This window comes from Pelecanus crispus, chromosome 6 (genome assembly GCF_030463565.1).
Source record: "Pelecanus crispus isolate bPelCri1 chromosome 6, bPelCri1.pri, whole genome shotgun sequence".
Classification (NCBI taxonomy): domain Eukaryota; kingdom Metazoa; phylum Chordata; class Aves; order Pelecaniformes; family Pelecanidae; genus Pelecanus; species Pelecanus crispus.
In genome coordinates this window covers 34528784-34549312 of record NC_134648.1, presented here as the reverse complement: position 1 = coordinate 34549312, position 20529 = coordinate 34528784, and the positions used below count along the sequence as shown (strand labels likewise).

Sequence of the window (20529 nt, the reverse complement as noted above, 5' to 3'; positions counted from 1 at the left end):
CTCAATTCGGTCTCTTTGAGTGAGCTCTGTTCCTCAGAAGGATTCACTGGGGGCCTATTATGAACCAAGCAGGAGGGTGATGAGGTGTTTGATGTGGTAAACAAAGACTCCCAACCAGAGATGCACATGTCTGCTTAGGAAAGCAACATGTTTTCAAAACAATTCTCCCCTGACTGAATTAGGTAGGAAGTATAAGGATTCCATGTCTCTTCCATTTCTGAAAGCTGAATTACTAACAGCCTCAATATTTGCATTGAATCAAAGTCTATTAAGATCATTTCAGTCCACCAAGAACTGAAAGCACACACCTCTAAATATTTAAGGAAGATACTCACTCCAGGTTCATTTCCAGCAGCCGCTTCCAACGCTGGCTCTCCAAATGGCCAGCTCCTCTAGCAGAACTGTTTCTTGCACATCCATCTGCTCGCTTTGTTCAGATAAACACGCGCCTCTCCTGCTAGCCATGTGGTACTGACTTCTCTCTGCTGCGTGCACAGTTAGTGGGGATGCCCTGCAGAATCTTTACCGCGAGTGTGAGTCACAGAGAGAACCCAGCTGGATATCTGGAATCCCATTTGGGTTTATGAATTAGCAGGATGTGGGAGACTTTTTCTTTTCTCTTAAACCAATCCATGAAGCAAGTCCAATATGGAATTACTGAGTTAATACACATGAATAGACTGCCTGTCATTTTTCACAGAGTCATTTCTATGACTCTAACTGGAAATGCCAAGGAGTAAATGAGCAGAGAGACTGAAATCCACCCCCACCCCCAGTTGCTCTGAAAGGCAGTTTCACAGAATGTGAAAGTCTGGCTCAGACTGGCAGTGCGCAGAAAGCTTCTGCCACTGCTGTACATGCTACTGGTCAGCAGGATAAACAAAGCAATCCCATTTCCAGGGCTGTGAAGCCAGCAGTAAATTTACACAGCCATCGTTTTAATAGCTTTGAAAAATAAAGGAAAACAAGGCACAGTCGTTTCAAGCTCCATTAGAAACAGAGTGAGGAAAATCAATGTTTGACAAATAGGAAGGGACAAATTCTGGATAAGGAAATGCTGCTGAGCTTTTAGAAACATATGTGTTTTTTAACTGGCAATCAAATAGCGAGCAACCAGATGCCTTTGAAATACCTATGCACTTTAATGGCAGGAGCTGTTAAAATATATTGGGTGTCCATCATTAAAGCAAATGGGACAGAGCTCTCATTAGTAATTACTGCGTCACTCAACAAAACGTAGCAGCAGCGGGGCTAGTTCTGCAGTCCTCACTCAACACATCTGTACCATCAATTCTGTACTGGTAAAAGTCTGTTTATGATTGTTCCCAGTTAGCTATTTAAGCTTTAAACATGTACTTGGGTTAGGAACGTATTCTGTCCATGTTAACTGATCATAGACTCAGAGTAATTTAGGTTGGAAGGAATCTCTGGAGGTCATCTAGCCAACCTCCTGCTCGTGAAATGTAAAGTGAGATACAGAGAGGGTGCAGGGCTTACTTTAGGGGTGCAGGGGAAGGGGATCAAGAACTGTATCATATTCCTGACCCAGCATCATACCCTCTCAGCTGCAGGCTGCAGTTACCGTGCAAAAAATGAAGTCTGGCTGTTCATTAGTGACACCTGAACTGTGACAACTTGGATTTCCAGGAGCAGTGAGTCTCCTCCTTGCCAGAGACACACTGAGTAACACCACCTGCCATGGGAAATTTCTCTCCATGTCCTGGCACTTGACACTGCCAGCCTCTGAACTGATCCTTGCAGTGGCATCCTGCCTTCCTTCCCCCTTCCCCAAATCATGTCATTCCCAAAGATGCCTTGGGTTGCAGCACCGGGTGGGCTTGTGGACAGCACAACTTTCTTAATTTCCCCAAATACTGTGACCGCACCATATCCTATTCTTGGCAGTGTTCCCCAAACCATTCTTAATGCCCAATACGTCTAATGAAGTTTAGCCCACCAGAGTAAGCACTACAGTAAGCCACAAACAGGGCTGTAAAGCATGCCTCAAGGATCTCCCCCTTTCCTCTTTAACTCCTAGTTGCGGGAAACTCACTATGGGGACTTTCTTCAGCTCCTTGACATTTGTGCAACAATTGTCCTTCAGCACACAGAGTCCTCAGCATGCCGTTTCTTCACTGTGTTTACCTTTTCCTTTAGGAAGTCAGCAGAACTGACCCCTCGGGAATAACTTGTGTTGCAATATTTTGCAAAAAGCACACAGCCTAGCACATTTGTTCCCTGTGCTACAACTCCAGGTGTATCTGGTTTGCTACCAGCACATTCCAACAGAGCAGAGCCCCCTGTAGTTTCTTAGAGCAAAACTCCATACAGGACCTCTTGGATAAAAGGCAATTATATATTATTTGTAAGTCTAACAGCCTTGGATTAAGCCAAATACAAAATTTGATCCAATTTAGTCCCTTTTTTCCTTGTCAGATAAGTGACTGCCTTTTTGTACTTTCCTGAGCTCAAGCCTTCAGTCTCAGAAGCAATTTTACTACAAACGAAGCCAGTTGCTGCCACGAGACCGTGCGGCGTTCCCGCTCTGCGGAGGGATGTTTACGTTCTCTCTCCCTCCCGCCCCCCCCCCGGCCCCGTGGAGCAAACACAATCCCTTCACTTTGCAATGCCAAAAATAGAAGCGTTGATATTTAAATTGCAAACAATTGAGTTTAGCAAACAATCTGTGTGAGTGCACCCTTTCTGAATCACAGGTCTGAGTCATTTCCCTCACCTAAGCTGCTCTCTTCCCCCGTGCAGATTGCAGGAGCAGGGAGAAATATGGCACTAATGTTCTCCTGTCTGGCTGTCTGTCTCCCCCCGCCCCGTCCCCATCCCCTGCAGCCTGCCTGCTCCAGGCCGAGCTGGTGAATTACGAACGAGTCAAGGAGTACTGCCTCAAAGTGCTTCAGAAAGAAGGTGAGAACTTCAAGGCGCTCTATCGATCGGGAGTGGCGTTTTACCACCTGGGTGACTTCAACAAGGCCCTCTACTACCTGAAAGAGGCAAGATCCCGCCAGCCAACAGGTATGGGGGGCGGTGGGGAGCGGGAAATATGGCTTTGCATTGAGTGTTTTTGCATTTCTTTTCACGAGACTTAGTCTGTCCCTGACTTGATTGCGTTGATTTCCACAGGGATGAGCATGACTCATGGTATCCTTAGCTGTACTGCCCTCCAAGCGCTCTCTTGTAGTGCAGTAAGGTTGCAGTGCCCGAAGATTAACTGCTGCTGAGGCTGCAGCACAACCTGGAAGATAAGTGTTGCTGCAACGCCGTCTGTGTGGAGGGGATCCTGCCTCTCTTTCTCTCCCTAGTTTATTTTTGAAGAAGGAAGCAGGATGGAGAAGAGTATATCCCAACCATTACATTTTCTGACTCTGAGAACAAGGTTTTTTTCCCCTTAGCAAAGTCAGGACACTATTTGTAATCCCCAATAGCCATGCCTTCCACCATTTTAGTAAAGGGTTAGAATTTTAATTTGATCAAAGAGAAAGACATTTACTCACAAAACATTCATCAAGGATGCTTCAGCTTTTGCCACGAAATCAGCCAAGCGTCTGTCATCCATGTGTCAAAACTCAACAAATTGTTTTGGGACAGCAAAGAAATTATATATTCAAACAACTTAGCCTTGCCAGAGCAGCCACCTTTATGCTAACCTACCCAACCTCAGAAGGTGGGTAGAAGGCCACAATGCAGAGATGGTGCTTTTATTTTTCAAAGAACTGCCTAATAGAGAGATAAACCCACACTATTGTTTAAACCATTTCCGTTAAAAGAATTTTCTAATACTCAAAGAAAAATTAGAGGATCACGAGAGAGCAGAACGGAAGCCATGTGCAAAGAAAACCCCACAGAGCAGCTCTTCCACCTGAACCTGAGAGGGACATGTGAGAGCTGGGCATGAAACAGGAGCGAGCCTGGGCCCTGGCAGAGCACGGTGGAGCTGATGTTCATTGAACTAGAGGAGACAAGGGAGGCTGAGCTGGCTGCGCTTGGTGTCCTACAGGCGTTGGCCCTGCAGGGCTCCCGTGGTGGCTGTGCCCTGGAGGGGCACCGGGGAGGGTGCTCTTAGGGGTGTGCTCGGATCTCCTTCCTCTTCCACCTCCCATAAGGGTGCCTGGACCCATCTGCCGCACTTGGCCATGGGCTCTGGGCAGTCTGACAGCACAGCTGTGCACCCCACACTCCCTGAGCAAATGTGCTTAAAAGCTCAGTTTAGCCTATTTTAGTTTACAGCGTGCCCTTCTGCTTTCAGCCCTTGCCAGAACCAGGAAATGGAGGACCCTGTGCAAGAGAAAAAAGACGACGGTGGAAAATAAGAAGTTATCTTAACCTTGAGGTTCTGACTAGGCTCAGATGTGAAAAAGTCCTTTTAGCTGAACCACTTTACTTCCATTTTTTAAATATGTATTTCTGTGCTCCCCACCCCCCCATGATACTATTTATTTGGCATCCCTCATTGCTTCTTGAAATAAATACTAATTTATTCAACAGCAACAGCTTCAAATACCACGGCTTGCTGCAAAAACATACCGGGAAGTGTCCCCAAAGGCCCTTAATGTATACAAAAAACAGTTCTGGCCTTCAATTCTGCACCAGAGACTCTTTGCTGTTATTGTTAGGCCATTCAAGGCCATTGTTCCACTGTTTTATTTATGATTATGGAAAACTTGAAGGGTATTTGGGGGAAAGAAGTGAATACATACAGTAAGAAAGGACGTGGCTGTTAAAACACAGCAGTAGGCATCAGGTAACGCTATCAAGAATCATTATGTAACCTAGAATAAGTGAGCGTCTCCACCTGCAAAATGCAATTGTTTTCCTTTATCCGAGGTTTCACTAGGCTCACTGGTAAAAACAGTTATTATTACAGTCATGTTCTGTGTGGTTTTGTTTTTTTTTTTTTCTAGTAAGGAACGTTTTTGGCACAAATCATTGGCAATTACTCTTTTTGGTGGGGGAGATTTTAAATGGTAAAGAGGAATTAGCTGGCAAAGGGCTTTACTGTTCTAAAGGGCTGTCAGCACAGGAAATCCCTTATGGCTATTTACTGTCTGTCAAGGGTGAGGGTTAGGTCTGGCCTGATTTCTTATGTTACCTCCAAACAAAAATCACAAAAGCAGATGGAAATAACACAAGATAATTGTATAACCCTCCTTACTGGGGGAGAGGGAAGCCGCTGTTACGTTGTGCAAGGCATACATGCAACCCTCCATGAACTCCGTGTCCAGAGGCTGGTGCAGCATGGGCAGCCAAACATACACCTTACCTTCAAACCTTGTTCAGCTCTTTCCCACTGGTGGGGCCACATCGTCAAGGTGGGTACTGACGGGGATTGAGACCAGACCATCAGCTCACCTGGTAATATCAAACACCCATGGTTAGTCTCTGCTGGCCCTGCACTGAAAGCTCATGTTCGGACATCACGCAGGCTGCACCCACAAAACAGATTTCCCATGCCGCATGGAAAGCGCTCACAGCTGAGCTCAGGAGTTGCCTTCCTGAACACCTGCGACTCAGAAGTCCTGGGAACAAAACCCAGGTGATGGTGCCTGCACAGCAGATAAGCAACTGGGCGCTGAAACTACAAGGGGAAGCAGAAATGACCTTTAAAAGGGCAGGAAGCCACTCTGCACAAGGACACAGGCATGGTCCTAAGAGCCAGGAGGTGTTCCCATTGCACCATCTCTTTGTATGGGTCTGGCCAGTCACCTGAGTTGCCTCACCTGTTATTCGCACATCAGCAGAAGGGGATCACTTCTTCCTCACTGAGAGATGAGAGTCTTCTCTTGATTAACATTTACATTTAGCCTGGAAATACTTCTGCAGGCAGCACTAGCATGGTGCAATACTATTTGATGGAAAAGACTTGACAAAACCAGGATTCCACTTCTGTAAACAGAGTGCTGCTCTCATTATTTCTCTTTGGTAAAATAGTGGCCCTCAAAAAGGAAGCAAAACATGCCAAAACCTGCCCAGGAGATTTATAACTAACTCACAATAGGAGGATCTCTCACCCTCTATCAGGCTATGCCTTATTTTGCCCCAGCCTCCCAGGCATGCAGAAATCTCCCAGGTGAGTGAAGCTGTGCTACCAGCAGCTAGCTACCTTACCCACAAGCCTAAGGGAGTTGGCAGCATCTCATTGCCTGATTATGTACTGAACCCACCTCCGCCCCCTCAGCCAGGCGTCGAATCCCTGCAGGCCCAGGCAGGTGTGATTTCCTAACATGCCTACGCAGTTATCACTTATCACCTGCACCGGGCAGGTGTTCAAAGTGTGAACCTCAGCAGCAGGGACGTTTAGCCAGGCTGCAGCCCATCAAAGCTAAGAAGGGCACAGAGCAGAGAGATTGCAGAGAGATTGCAGTGAGGTGCAGGCAGTGCAGCGGAATTCTGGCCAGGCTATGAGCCCTGTCTTTACACTGCCAGGCATTAGCCACCTGCCTGCCACGTGCACTGATTTCATTTTAGGCTTAAAATTCAGGGCTACCCCCACAACTGAATCTCTTTACTCTGGGAGGCTGCGTAACTAAAAGCAATTCTGTTTTTAAAAAAGCTGCTTTTAAAATTTGCCAGTCTGGTATGAAATGCTAATGCATGAACAGCCCAGGATGCTGGTGCACCTTGTCTAACACAAGCAACATCAGAACTTCTTGGCTCATTAAGAATGCCCCAAATGGGGCAAGTAACTTAATCACTGAATCCCACCCTCCGAACTGACTAGGATGACGCAGTTGAACCTGCAGAAGACTCAGCAGGGAGACCCACCTCACCAGAGACAGCTTGAGAAGTCGCTACAGCATTGCTACAGCCCACTGCTACCCCATGGCCTGTTTGTGGAGAGCTCTGTGTGAAGGGAAGCTGATCCGTCTCCCACTGTCTCAGCTCTGGCTGAGCACACAACAGAGATGTCCCCTTCTCTTGTTTAATGGAAACTTTGCACCCACAGCTGCTTTGGTGGGTTGCAATACCCACACTTGCTGGACATGTTGCCAGTAATTTGCCCATCTCTTTGAAAGCTCAAGCACTCCTCTTTTCCCTAGCTGGTGTGGGGCACATGGCTGTTTGGATGAGGAGGAGACAAGATTGCCCTCTGACTGTGGTTTGCAGTGTACTTCAGACTGATTTCTGAGGATCTAATAACTTAAATGGACTAAGCTGGCACTGGTTGGCTGGCTGAGTAAGGCTGTGGGCAAAGAACCATTTTTCAATCAATACATAAGTGAAAGTGGTTATATGTTTTGCTTGCTTGCTTCTGATACCACATGGCTTTTGTCACTACATGGGTGCCATGTGCATGGGAAGTCACCCTCGTCATAGTAAATCAACACGATTTGAGAAAGGACTGACCATGACTGCAGAATCATGAGGTCTGTCTGGGGATACATACTTGTTTAGCTCAACCTGTGCTTCAGGGTGAACAAGTTCCCTCACTGCTGGGGCCAGGACGTAAAACAAAACTCACATGTTGTGTGTGCTGTGTTGATGCACTGAAATACTTGAAGGAAAAAGAGGGCTCAGCTTACTGCATGTGACAAAAATGCAGATAGAGTGTCATGGTGGAAGGATTTCCAAATATGAAATTTAAGGAAAGCAAGGGTACAAAGAGAATGTGAAGGATGTTCTCCCCAATTCAACTCATCAGGGAAAAACGTGAGAAGAGTGAAATAGGCTGTAAAAGGGGTAGGAGAGCGAAAAGGTAGAGCATAACTGTATGAAAGGTGTCTTTAGGGGCTTGCACGCAGGCACTGAGGGAAGGCAAGCCAGTGGAGGTGCCATTCCACAAGAACAGGCAGGGATGACCTGGACGGTTTCAACTGTGTGAATTCAACTGTGCTGACCAAGCATAATCAGAGAGAAGGTTAAAAACTAGCTGAGGCAAGATCGTGAGCAACAGGGATGGTAAGCACAGATCAGACCAGGTTCTCCAAAACCAAAGCAGCAGGGTTTGGTCCAGAGCTCCTTCCAACTGATGCTGTTCCTGCTGGCAGCGCTGGAGCCATGTTGCTCCCCAGGTGATGCACCAAGGATGAAGGTACAGTGTGTCTGTCTTTTACAGGGAGCTGTAACCACCGTACGTGTATGTGTGTGCTCTTTCCCTGCAGATACCAATGTCATACGATATATCCAGCTTACAGAGATGAAGCTCAGCAGATGTTCCCAGAGAGAGAAAGAAGCCTTGTGAAAATGAAGCCGCTTCAGCTGAAGTGCCCAAGGGGGAACATTTCCTTCCTAGAAGCCCATTTGGTGGATTTTCCTGTTTGCTCTGCCTCATCCTCATCTCCTCATCCATCCACGCTCCCTTGCTCTTCATTGAATCCCAGTTTTGAAAAAAAGAGATTTAGACACTGGATATGGCTGCTTGCCAACCATGGTAATACCCCTTCCCCGTGGCAGGAGAGCACAATGGCTACAGCCAGCCTTGTTCCAAGACAGTGTCACACATCTGGAGTAGGCAATGCTGGGGGACCTTTCTGGTCCTGAGCTGACTGCCTATTACCCTTAGGGAAGCAACACCCAGAACAACCACTTCCTGACCAGGCAAGTTGGAGACAAACAGTTTCTGCTCTGAGTGATCACTGGAGCTTGGAAGAGCTAAGAAACCAAGAGAGCCGCTGGTCATTTCACAGGGGATAGCAAATGCCTTCGTACCATCAGTTCCCTCTGCCTGCTTCTCCAGTGTGTGTTATCAGTCTCCAGTGAGCGCTCACACGCTCCCAGTCCAATGCCAGTGAAAACTGTTTCTAAACATCCTCTTAATGAAAGCACAGAGCACCCTACGACCCCCCCCCGCAGAGCTGTCCCAGTGCTGGAGGAGAAGGCTGTGGACTACCACAGAATGCTGAACGGACTGTGAAAGCATGGTGTACAGTGTGAGGGAAAAACTGTGAAATAATTCATTAAAGGCAAATAAAAATTATTAATAGGCAACAAGTCCAGGCGTTGCTTTTCAAAGGGACCTCTTGGGTTCCCCGTGTCCAGACAGGCGACATTGTCTAGTGGGGGGCAGCAAGGGGTGGGGAACAAGGGATGTCTCCATTCTTATCTTGGCTCTGCCAATGTCTTGCTGTGTGATCTTGGGCAAGTCACTTAGCCTCTCTGTGCCTCGGTTTCCCCATCTGTACACTGGGGATAATAATACTTCCCTACCTCGCAGGGGTGTTGTGAGGATGTATTAGTTAATGTTTGTAAGTAACAGTACAGTGATGTACAGTGCTAAGTATTACTAGTACATTGGATTTAGGTCTTGATTCTCCCACCTTGTGTTGGTGCTTCCTGTGTCCTGGTTTTTCTTTTGTAGGAGAGAACATGGTGCTGACAAACAGGGCAGAACCAACAGCTTTGGAGCCTATTTCAGCAACCCATAGGGCCTCTTTAGACCTTCTCTGGCAGTCTGATCACTTCTAAGAGCTCAGGCTCCTTGGCTCAAGGGTCCTTTTCTGAAACTGCCAGTAATGGGATCAGTAAGTGCCATAAACACATTTCCAGTGTGACTGCCGCATCAGTGGCCCATGGGGACCTGCTCCCAGTTGCAGGATGTACAAGTGGTCTCATCCCATGGTGGTCAGTGTGAAGTGAGTGTACCCAGAGGTACTTCACTCGGCCCTCGGCTGAAACATGGAAACTGAAACACAGAGAGCTGAACAAAGTTCAGCCAAGTGCTGCGTGCTTTGGTCCCAGCAGACGTGGTGTCTGCAAACAGTTGACTATCGCATCCCATGTTCCAGCTGTGGTATCTTGCCACATTTTTCTCTAGCTGAAATTTGAAAGACTTGATAGAGAAACATCAAGAGAAAAGGCAAATCTCTTATCATTGTCTCTGAAAACACTGAAGTCGTATTCTAGAAACATCAAGAGAAAAGGCAAATCTCTTATCATTGTCTCTGAAAACACTGAAGTCGTATTCTTTAGTTCAGGGACACATCCAGCCCACATTGGGGGTGATGAAAAGACCATCTTAAAGTGGCATGTAAGGTGCCTATCTGAGATAAGGTGGTCCTACATCAGTTGTGTGAAACATATTATCTGTGACGGCACCAGAAGTTCATGTTCCTTGGGTGGGTGGTGGAAAGCAGCTGCTTCCCAAAATTGGGAACACTGTGTGCAGCTACTGTGAAGGAAAGAGCTGTGTCCTGGAGGCAGCACAGTCACCTTCCTCAGATGGCCCATGGTTCATACATCCGTGCCAGAAATAGCAAGCACCTCTGCCCACCACTACACATGTCTAAGCAATAAATGAAGCTACAGCTGCTGCCACGACAACAACTGAGTTAAAGACAACGAGGAAAAATGAGGGGAATTCTGTAGGTAATTGCTAACTAGACCAGAAAAAAAGGCTAGGCAGATGTGTGCTTGGATGCACGTAAGGTATACCTGGTACTGTATAAAACACAGAGCTAATAACATTCCGGTTCTCAGGTGCATGCAGTCCTCCGTATCCTTCCTAAATACATCACAGCACACAGCAAATTCAAATAGAGGTGACTCCCCCCTACTTCACATTGCTCATGCCAGTTCATCCCACAGCTGCGTGTGTCTCTTCACTAGGAGTGAAATGAGGATTCATCCTGCAGGCCGTGAAGAAGGAGAGGACACCACCTACACAAATAGTCTCTGCCCCAGGAAAGCTCAGGGAAGCAGAGGCAGGCTTGTTACTCGTGACCTTAATGTAAGAGAAAGGGCATTTTCCAGTCACTGGAGATGTAGGTCCATGGGCTGTCACTTTATCTGGAAACAATTTTAGCCCTCGCAATAGCTTCACTGGCATACTGTCACCGCATCAGTCCCATATATACATTAGTATAAAAAGGGCACAGCAGACTCCAAAACACAATCTCCTCAGTTCTCAGCCTCTTTCCCTCCAGGGGCACTGCAAAGTGTGGGGGAAAGTGGGAAGTTTGTGAATGTGCATATGAAAAAGATCTCAGAGAGACTCCAGGTGCTACACAACAACCTACTTTCTGCACAAAATGGTTGTCCTTACACAGCTTGACACTCAGGGTACCTGCAAGCAGTGCACACTTACACCAGGAGCTGGAAGAAAGAAGTCACCAAAGAGAAAACAGAGTCAGGGACTGCTTTGCCAGCTATGTAACATCTGTATGTTTCCACAGTGACACAGAGCTTGAGTGAAACATGGACAAAACTCTGGGTGGGGGCCCTCCACATGACGAGGAGAGAGACAGCAGCAATGCCACCAAAGCCAACAGCTCCTGTGGACTGCACTCTCCCCATAGTAGCCAGCTCTGCCTTGCAGTGTCAAACATCTCAGTAGAGTTTGCAGTCTAATGTGAAAGATGTACAGACCCATCTCCACTTCTACTGCATGTGTCAGGGGAGTAGGGAAGAGTCTTTGAAACTTCCTAAAAGGCTTTGTCTTCTACAGAAAGAAAGAAAAGGCATATTTGACTTCCAGCACATCAAAGGGTTCTTCAGCTCTAGAGGATCAAGGCCCTAAAGGACCATGGGCAAGTTTATCTCCTGGACACTGCTGAATTTAACAATACCCCAGGGAGAAACTTGTGGGTTTGCCCGAGAACTGCCTTAACAGGAAACAGAACGAAATAAGGATTGTCCGTAAAGGGGAGAACCTATTATCAAGCCCCCAAGAAAGAGGTCTATGTATACAACAAGACCCTCCAGAGTCCATAGTTAAATAGTTACACACCTTTTCCAGTGAGTGGTCCTTAACAGCCAGATGTGGAGGTGTGGGCAGAGGCCACCCAATCCCACCCAAGTTACTGAGCCATTGCTGTAGGGAGTTAGAGAGACAGAGGAGGACACTGTTGGAGGTGGTCACATCCACTATAAGTTGATGGTATTTTTCTGTAGAGCAGTCAAACGGCAATGTGAAAATACACATCCTGGAAGTCAAACCAAGCAAACAAGGCTTTAGCTCAGCCAGGTGGTATATGCATATGTCCTCAACATGCAGCACACAGGGGAATGAACACAGGCCCCTCCAGCTACCCAGCAGTGCTAAAATGTCGCCAGTGCAATGCGAAGTGAGCCCATTTGCCCATCACACGTGGAAACAGCAGGAACAAAATGGCATGGCAGATGCCAGGCAGAGCAGCAGGAAACCTGACAGCAAGCAAGAACTGAGTTTGAAATGAGAGAGAGACATGAGCTGATCATGGGATACAGAATACAAGCCAAACCCACGTTCATGGGCAGAATGAGAATTGAACTAGAAAAACCCTGGCCAAAGGCTTAGCCACATTATTCGCCGTTGATAACAAGACCCAGTTTTAATTGGCAGGACACACAGCAGGAAAAAGGGCAGTAAGATTAGAGGTGATTTTCCAGCTGGAGGGGACAAAAGAGGGGGAGGCTTCCTTCCTCCAGCACAATCATTTTTGAAAGTGTGAGGAGAAGACAAACACATGCTGGCTGCATAATTTTTCCAAATGTGTGTTAACCGTTGCAGTTGGTAAAAGTGGCCTGGACAGGGTGGAGAACTCTTCATTTAAATTAAGAAGAGGGTATGACTGGTTTCCAGAATTGACAGGAAGGCAAAGGTCTGGCTATTCTTGCTTGCTGCTGAACCCAGGAGTCTGTAAAATGAAGAGGAGGATCTTGAGTGCAGAGCAACTCCCTTAGCTGTGTATCTCCATTTTGCTTTCTCAGAATTTCTCTGCAAGTTCCATCTGTGTAAATGTTCTCCCCACACTACAGACCAGCAGGCCCAGGAGCGGCTGTGTTCTTGTGATGCTTTATGTGGGAGCTCCAGAGGCTTTGTCTGCATTGTTTTCTTTATGCTCCATCCCTTGATGATGCCCTTTTGCTTTTCTTTTTCCAAGGGGCAGGAGAAGGGAAGGGGGAGGGTATGCACTGGGCAAAGCGGCAATCAAACCAAATTCACACAGGACCTGCTGACTACCCGTCTTCTCTGCTCGTTTATTCACCTTTCCTTCTGCACCCTGAAGCACACTGATGTTCCTCCCAAGTTTCTACTGTGAAACTCTTTGCTCTGCACGGTAGTTTAGAGGCTTGGACAAGGATTACTTAAATAAGGAGGAACAGTGGTGGGCCAATGTGCCACCCAGATGGGATACTTGGGAGGGTGCAGTAAATTATCAGGTTCCTTAATACTATCCATGGGTTTGCATAACCAATTAGTAGGACTTTGTATCGCTGCAGCTGGTATGAGATGGTTTCCAGAGATTGTTCTGAGTTGATCTTAGGAGTTCCTCGGTTACTAAATGCTGCAGGCTACACTACCACACTAACAACAGCCTTGATGCTGCCTCAGTGAAGGTGATGAAAAGCCAAGACATGCTCCTGGCTCCTCTCACAGCTACAATTTAAGGAAGATAAATTCATGGATACTTGATAAGAAGATGAGAGGAAACCTGTGGCAATATGTGACTTAGGCAGCCTGTGAGGTGGAAGGGGGTGTAAGTGGTCCCACAGATGTAGGCAGGGGGAAAAACCCCTCTCTTCTGCTTCCCAGACACCGACACTCCCTCTGACGCAGCAAGGGGCCAGGTCAAACTCTGTTCTCTCAGCCGGGAAAGCTGTGCCTGCAGCAACTGTTTCCAGTAGTGGTCGTGGTGGAGAATCAGGAAGTAGATAGACTGCATAGTGCCCAGGAAATTACCTTGTGTATCAGGTGTGCATGGCAAGGTTTTGCTAGCAAGGGGGCTACAGGGGTGGCTTCTGTGAGAAGCTGCTAGAAGCTTCCCCCATGTCCAACAGAGCCAAGGCCATCTGGCTCCAGGACAGACCCACCGCTGGCCAAAGCCGAGCCCATCAGTGATGGTGGTAGCACCTCTGGGATAACATATTTGGGGCGTGGGGGGGAGGGCAGAACCTGTGCAACTGCAGCCAGAGAGAGAAGTGAGAATACGTGAGAGGAACAATCCTGCAGACACCAAGGTCGATGAAGAAGGAGGGGGAGGAGGTGGGTCCAGGCGCCAGAGCAGAGATTCCCCTGCAGCCCGTGGTGAAGACCCTGGTGAGGCAGCTGTGCCCCTGCAGCCCATGGGGGCTAACAGGGGAGCAGATATCCACCTGCAGCCCAGGGAGGACCCCATGGTGGAGCAGGTGGATGTGCCCGAAGGAGGCTGTGACCCTGTGGGAAGCCCACGCTGGAGCAGGCTCCTGGCAGGACCTGTGGACCCGTGGAGAGAGAGGAGCCCACGCTGGAGCAGGTTTGCTGGCAGGACTTGTGACCCCGTGGGGGACCCACGCTGGAGCAGTCTGTTCCTGAAGGACTGCAACCCATGGAAGGGACCCACGCTGGAGCAGTTTGTGGAGGACTCTCCCGTGGGAAGCACCCCTGTAGGAGAAGTTCGTGGAGGACTGTCTCCTGTGGTAGGGGAGCAGAGGAAGAGTGTGAGGAGTCCTCCCCTGAGGAGGAAGGAGCAGCAGAGACAATGTCTGATGAACTGACCACAACCCCCACTCCCCATCCCCCTGTGCCGCTGGAGGGGAGGAGGTAGAGAAATTGGGAGTGAAGTTGAGCCTGGGAAGAAGGGAGGGGTGGGGGGAAGGTGTTCTTACAATTTGGTTTTATTTCTCATTATTCTACCCTGTTTTGATTGGTAATAAATTAAGATAATTTCCCCAAGTCGAGTCTGTTTTGCCTGTGATGGTAATTGGTGAGTGATCTCTCCCTGTCCTTATCTTGACCCATGAGCTTTCAGTTATATTTTCTCTGCCCTGTCCAGCAGAGGAGGGGGATTGGTAGAGCGGCTTTGATGGGCACCTGGTGTCCAGCCAGGGTCAACCCACCACTCCTTGTTACCCTAGTTTCATGCTCACTCCTTGTCCTATGGAAAGCATCTGCTGTGTTACATGGACAGATAAGAGGGCAAGGGGGAGGAGAGGGAATGAAGCAGGATGGAAAGAAACACAATACACCTTTTTCCCTGTCTTCCTAGCACAACTGTACAGGAGCAAATTCACTGAATGGCCTCCAAATCTTTTTCACTTGCTAATACGAGGACCCATTTAGCATGTTGACTCTTCCACCACAAACTGGGAGCAGGAGGCTGTGCTCCTGAATTTCCCTCCTCCACTTCGCAATGACCAGCGAGTGCCGGGGCTCCCTCTGTGCCAGGGCTGCCTCTGCCGGGCGCAGCAGCCAGCACCGTGCTTCTCCCTGCCCCGGGACCTCCTGCTTTCCCTGCTGCCTGCTTCAGACAAGCTCCAGATCTGCTTCTTGCCTGCTACAGCTGTGCTGTAGTGCAGGTATATGGGCCAAACTAGCAGATGGATTTTTTTCTTATGTAGCAAAATTACTATTGTGTTTGGTGGGGGAAAATGGTCTGGCTGTAGCCATGAGCCCCGTGTACAGCACTCTTCAACCACGGCAGTGGTGTAAGAAGCTGTTCTACAAGAGAGGCTGACTTCACAAGCCCTAACCACAGCCTTTCTCCTTCCTTTATTGCCAGCCAAGCTTTATAAATAGCAGCAACAACTAACTTCCACAACTTTTGTTTCCTTCCAGAGGGCTCCCCTTCACTTCATTTTGCCCGCCGGGGAGTGTGAACCTGTGCCAGCTTGTAGCTACCTCTGGCAACTCCCCATCACTGGTGAGGAAATAACCTGTAACGTAGCCAGGTGGAACTGGCAAGGGCATTAGGGAATAAGAAAACAAATTTGGCTGGGGCTTTGGGGCCAACATGGATCCTAATCCAAGTAGTGCCACCAGATCTGCAGTGATTACACATGCCCAGACACCTGTTATATGCAGCACCCACGAGAGCTCCCTGTTGCCCACCACAGCCTACAGAGGCGATGGGAGATTAGCTCAGAGGAAGGGTGAATCACCAGTGTACTCTCTTCGTTATACTATTTTCTCCCCAGAGCTGGGCTAACAGAAGCATATGAGCATATGTTCTCTTGTCTATTGTCAGAGCTACAAATCAAAACTGTGATTCATGTGAAACTGTACATTTTCTGTATTAGACCCCAGCTTACCTCAGTACTGTAAAGGTTTGGTGTTAACTACTGTGAAATACTGACATCCAAAATGCAAAATATGAGCACTGAAGATGACAGAAAAGCTTTATATAAAGAACTCTGCCAAGAAAAAAAAAATCGCTTTGGAAGGAATGGAGAAAGACCTGGTTACTAGTAACAGAAGCTAGCTTTAATATTAAATCATCTTGACCAGCCACTTTGTTTGCAGCATTTACAGAGGCATTCCTCGGTCTATGTGTATGTGAGTGTGCGTGCATGCGGGTGCATGTGGGGTGCAGCTCTGAGGGCAGAAATATACAAGACAGAGCTGGACCAGACCTTGTCCTGCTGTCCAGTCGTCCATCCCACAGCAGGACCTGCTCTAGCTCAGCCAGTCCTGACACCTTTTTACTGACTACTTGACTCTCTTGAAATGAGAGCAAGGCAAATACTTGGTTACCGATTACTGCTTTTATGAGTTCCCAGTTCTGCAGGCTTTCATCTGGCCATGAATCTGCAGTGAACATAACTGCTTACACAGACTCCCTGTGGAGGGAGAGGAGGGAGAAGACATCCAAAGGGAAGTGAGAGCTTTGTTGAATGTGGAAACCAGCCTAAGTGAAAAGTCTCACAACAAATCAATCACAGCAGATCCAATTCACAGCCCGGGATCCTGTTTGGGTGAGAAAGGAGAACGAGAGTATCTCAAAAGAGAGTTTAGGTGGGAAAAAGAACAGAGGAGAAAGAGACACAGATACCCACAGCTGAAAGTCTGAAGGGCCTGGCAGGAGCTCTGACTCCAGGGTGGAGGAGGGTTTTTTGGAATGGGAGACACAACAAGGAGTGAACCACAAGAGAAAGAAGAAATAGAGAAACGGAGTGTGGTAGAAAAATGAAAAGATGGAGCTGGTAGCAAGTATTCCCACCCAGATACAAGTAGGACTTGTGCCAAGTAGGACTTGGGCATCTGGATGACCAGACCCTACCATAGCTCTGACCCTGGAGACAGAGGGAGGAAGAGTGAGACCGATATCTTCCTGAGGACACAAGCAGGAGACCTCAGGCAGCAGCTGTCTGCTGGACCTTTAAATGTTGATCCCTTTCTTTTGCCTTTGTGTTGCTTTATGTATGGTGAACCAAGAGACAGACCAAGTGCCTTGCCTTAATGTATTTTTCAACACATGACAGCAGCATCGGAGCAGGGGGGGACAGGGACAACATGCATAGGGTCGTCATTTTAGGACCTGTATTAGGTGGAAGTGGTAACCCACCATCATTATGTGTTTTGGGGACAGAGTTATTTTGATACCTGAAACAAAGCAAATGAGAGCTTTTTTCCAAGGCTGATAAGGGAGTTTGATTTTCTTGGTAACTTCAGATTCCAGCCCTTCTGCCAAAGTTGTCCATAAAGCAGGCTGCTGTTCCATTTAGATGGGGGGAGATTTTTGCTGTCAATGCCTCTGCCTCAGCAGCGACTCAAACTCAGATGCAGTTGCACCGTGTTTCTCCTGCAGCAGCATCTTAAACCTTGTTCTAGACAGAAACTGTTGCTGAGCATATAATACTACAATTAAAATGTATTTTAATGGCTGCTAGGAAAAAAAGTTTACCCAGAAGGTAACAGATGGACTAAGCATTTCTCTGAGTTTGCTTAGCAAAGACAGCTGGGGGATTTACAATTGGGAACACAAGGATTTTCACTTTCTTAACCAACAATGGATGGTTTTCAGCCAGTCTGACTGCCAGTGTTATTCTCATTTCGTGATGGCAGCGCAAAGAAAGCAGCATAGTATGGCCTGGAACAGCCTCAGGGGAAAGTCACGTGCTGGACGGACTGTGGTATCAGCTCCCTGAAAAGGGCTGGTGATAGAGCTACAGACTCTGCAGACTTCCTCCACTTCACACAGCAGCAATGCTGGGTTACAGCAAATCTTTTGGCATCAGATAAAACCCAGCTGTTTCATATTTCCTCCTACAAACTTCTGGTTAGAAAAATGGCCTCATGCAAATTGCATATTCCTTCACTCAGAGCTGGTCTCCTGCATCTTGCTGGGCCTGAATTAGATCCAACCAACAGCTTGCTGAATTCAGTAGGTTATCTCTGAGGCTTGGCTGCCTGTTGGCAAGCTCTGAGCATTGACTCAGGGAGAGCACATAAGCCTGTTCCCTGAAATAAGCTTAGCAAGCCAAGATACAAGCCCTTTCACGGGGTCCTTTAGATGGCCTCTGGCTGAGCGAGATATGGGGGGTGAGCCAGGATGCTCACAAAAGGTCAGGTCTCTGCATCGGCTGGGCAGAACAGATGCGTGACCCATTTGTGGTCCAGAGGCCAGTCTTTGACATCAGCTCCGCAAGCTGCGGGGGTGGCTCATGAAGTCAGAAGCTGACCTCTGACTGGCATATCCCCATTGCTAATGACTCTCACAGTTTTTGACTCTCCCAGTCTTTGGTGCTGGGACTGCACTGTCATCCTCAGGCAGAGGTTTCTAAAAGCCCTTTAAAACCCGAGTAGTAAGGACTTCAAACATCAGCAGGCATCTGTAAAAATCCATGAGGTTTTTTAAGCTCTCATGATTCAGAGGGGCTCAGCTCATCACTTCTTAATGTTTGTGGCAGGCAATGCTGCCTGCTGATGCACCACACAGGCCTGGGCTTTCATATAAGCACAGAAAAACAGTTATCTAGTCAGTGGCCCAGCAAAATGGAAGGGCTGAGCAAGATAAAAACCTGCCTTGAACATCACCAAACCAATATGTCACAGCAGCACCCCAAACTTAAGTTTTCACCTCAACCTGGCAAGCTCAGGTTGCTCTTCAGCAGACTTAAGGCTGTCAGTCTGGGAGATTTGATTGACTTCTGGAAAATTATTTCCATATGAGAGACAAAGACGAAAAGCTGTACACAGGAATAGGGTCTGAATCTACAGATTACAGGTAACTGCACAGCTTGACTCTCAGATCAGTGGCTGGGAATACAGCACTGTCAGTTAGGAAAATCCTATAATTTCTAGCATACACAGTCAGAATTCAAATCAACAGAAAAATTAGGAACCCCACAGTATCATTAGTACGGGTTCCCATTATAAAATGAGCTCTGTTTTTCTTCTCAAGCAATGCATCTCCTTCTAAGACACATGCTGTTGTTGAGAGACATCTCTCTTATTTTCAGTGTTCTGGGACAGCCATTTCCCACTCCACCTGTTATTAGTCTAGAGACTGATGTGGAGATCGAGGGATCCCAGATGTTTACATCTCTGTGATCCAACATCAGATGGACTCAGTTAACTAATGAAAGATGGCTGTCTAATAAAAGATAGGATCTCTTCTTTCCATTCATCACCAGTATAAATACAGGTTCCCTGCAGGGACTTCACATCTCTGTTCATGATGAGCAAGCCAAGCCATGTCATCTCACACCATAAATCTGAGGAAGTACCAACTTGAAAACAGGACTGGAAAAGATCCTCAAGAGAGCATTTACATCACCGCATTGCCTTAAGGCAATTAGGTCAGATAAACTGCTCCTGAGAGATGTTTATCTAACCTGTGCCTAAAAGCCTCCTATGACAGAATACCACTGCCTTCATAGATGGAAAGTTAAGACTTTTTACTGAAGCTTAAACTAAGTCTCCTTTGCAGTGATCAAACCAAATACTTCTTGTTTCAGCTATAGTAGACATGACAAAAAAAAAATTATTCTCTCACTTTGCAGCAATTCCTGATCTTCGTGAAAGGCTCTTCTCTAGGACTACTTTCAGCCTCCATCAACATTTCTGCAACTCAACAAGTTTTCTGACTCCTTGCTTGTTCTCCTCACTGTCCTCTGGATTTATTCCAGGTGGTTTACATCATTACTGGAGTGTAGTGCTGAAAGCAGGACAGTTCTCCAGGTGTGGCCTTCCAACGCAAGATAGAGCAGAAGCATTATTTCAGAAGTCCTATATACAATAGGCCTACGTATATATTCTTTGCACTAGCAAGACATTCTTGACTCATGTTCAAGTCTCGCCCCAGACTGCTTTGACTCATCCCAGTTTTTCTTCTGCTGTGTCACCACCAGAGCCTTTTGTATCTGTGCAGCCAACACTCCTTACTGAGTTACATTGTATTTGATTGAGAAACTATTAGATTCCAGGAAACCAGAAATCACAATTCTTTGCCCACAGAAAGAACAGATCTGCATCTCTCTGCTTTATTTTAAAGGATACATGTGGCCAAATTTTGAGACAAAGCAAAGGTAAGACTCGGCATAAATATTTTGGGTGGGGGGAAATCAACATACTTGTTCCACTTTTGTAATATTGCTAACAAGTTCTACAGCTGCCCAAGCTCTGCAGCTTAGCTTAGCTTTAGCAGCTAAGAAGAACACTACTTGACAGTTGAGAGTCATAGTCTGTTGGGAGCACCGCTCGCACTTGTCTTTCACCAAGCAAAGCAACTCCTGCTCTTTTAGATTACCTTGCAGAGTCAGGCATGTTCAGATCATCCAAAACAAGTAGGATTAATAATGCCTGAGCAAGATGGGAGCATTCAAGAACAATGGCACAAATACCAAGAGCTAGTGTGTTGTTCACCACACCCTGCAAGTTTTATTCCCCAGCATCCCCCAGTC

General features: G+C 47.2%; 1 protein-coding gene across 1 annotated transcript in view; it reads left to right on the top strand.

Moving 5' to 3' along the window:
• Positions 1–8191, top strand: part of TTC9 (tetratricopeptide repeat domain 9) — a 28250-nt gene extending 20059 nt beyond the window's left edge. The window contains exons 2-3 of the mRNA XM_075713073.1: positions 2845–3027; positions 8112–8191. Of these exons, the coding sequence (XP_075569188.1) occupies positions 2845–3027; positions 8112–8191 (263 nt within the window). The remainder of the gene's footprint in view (positions 1–2844; positions 3028–8111) is intronic.
• The last annotated feature ends 12338 nt before the right edge of the window (positions 8192–20529 follow it).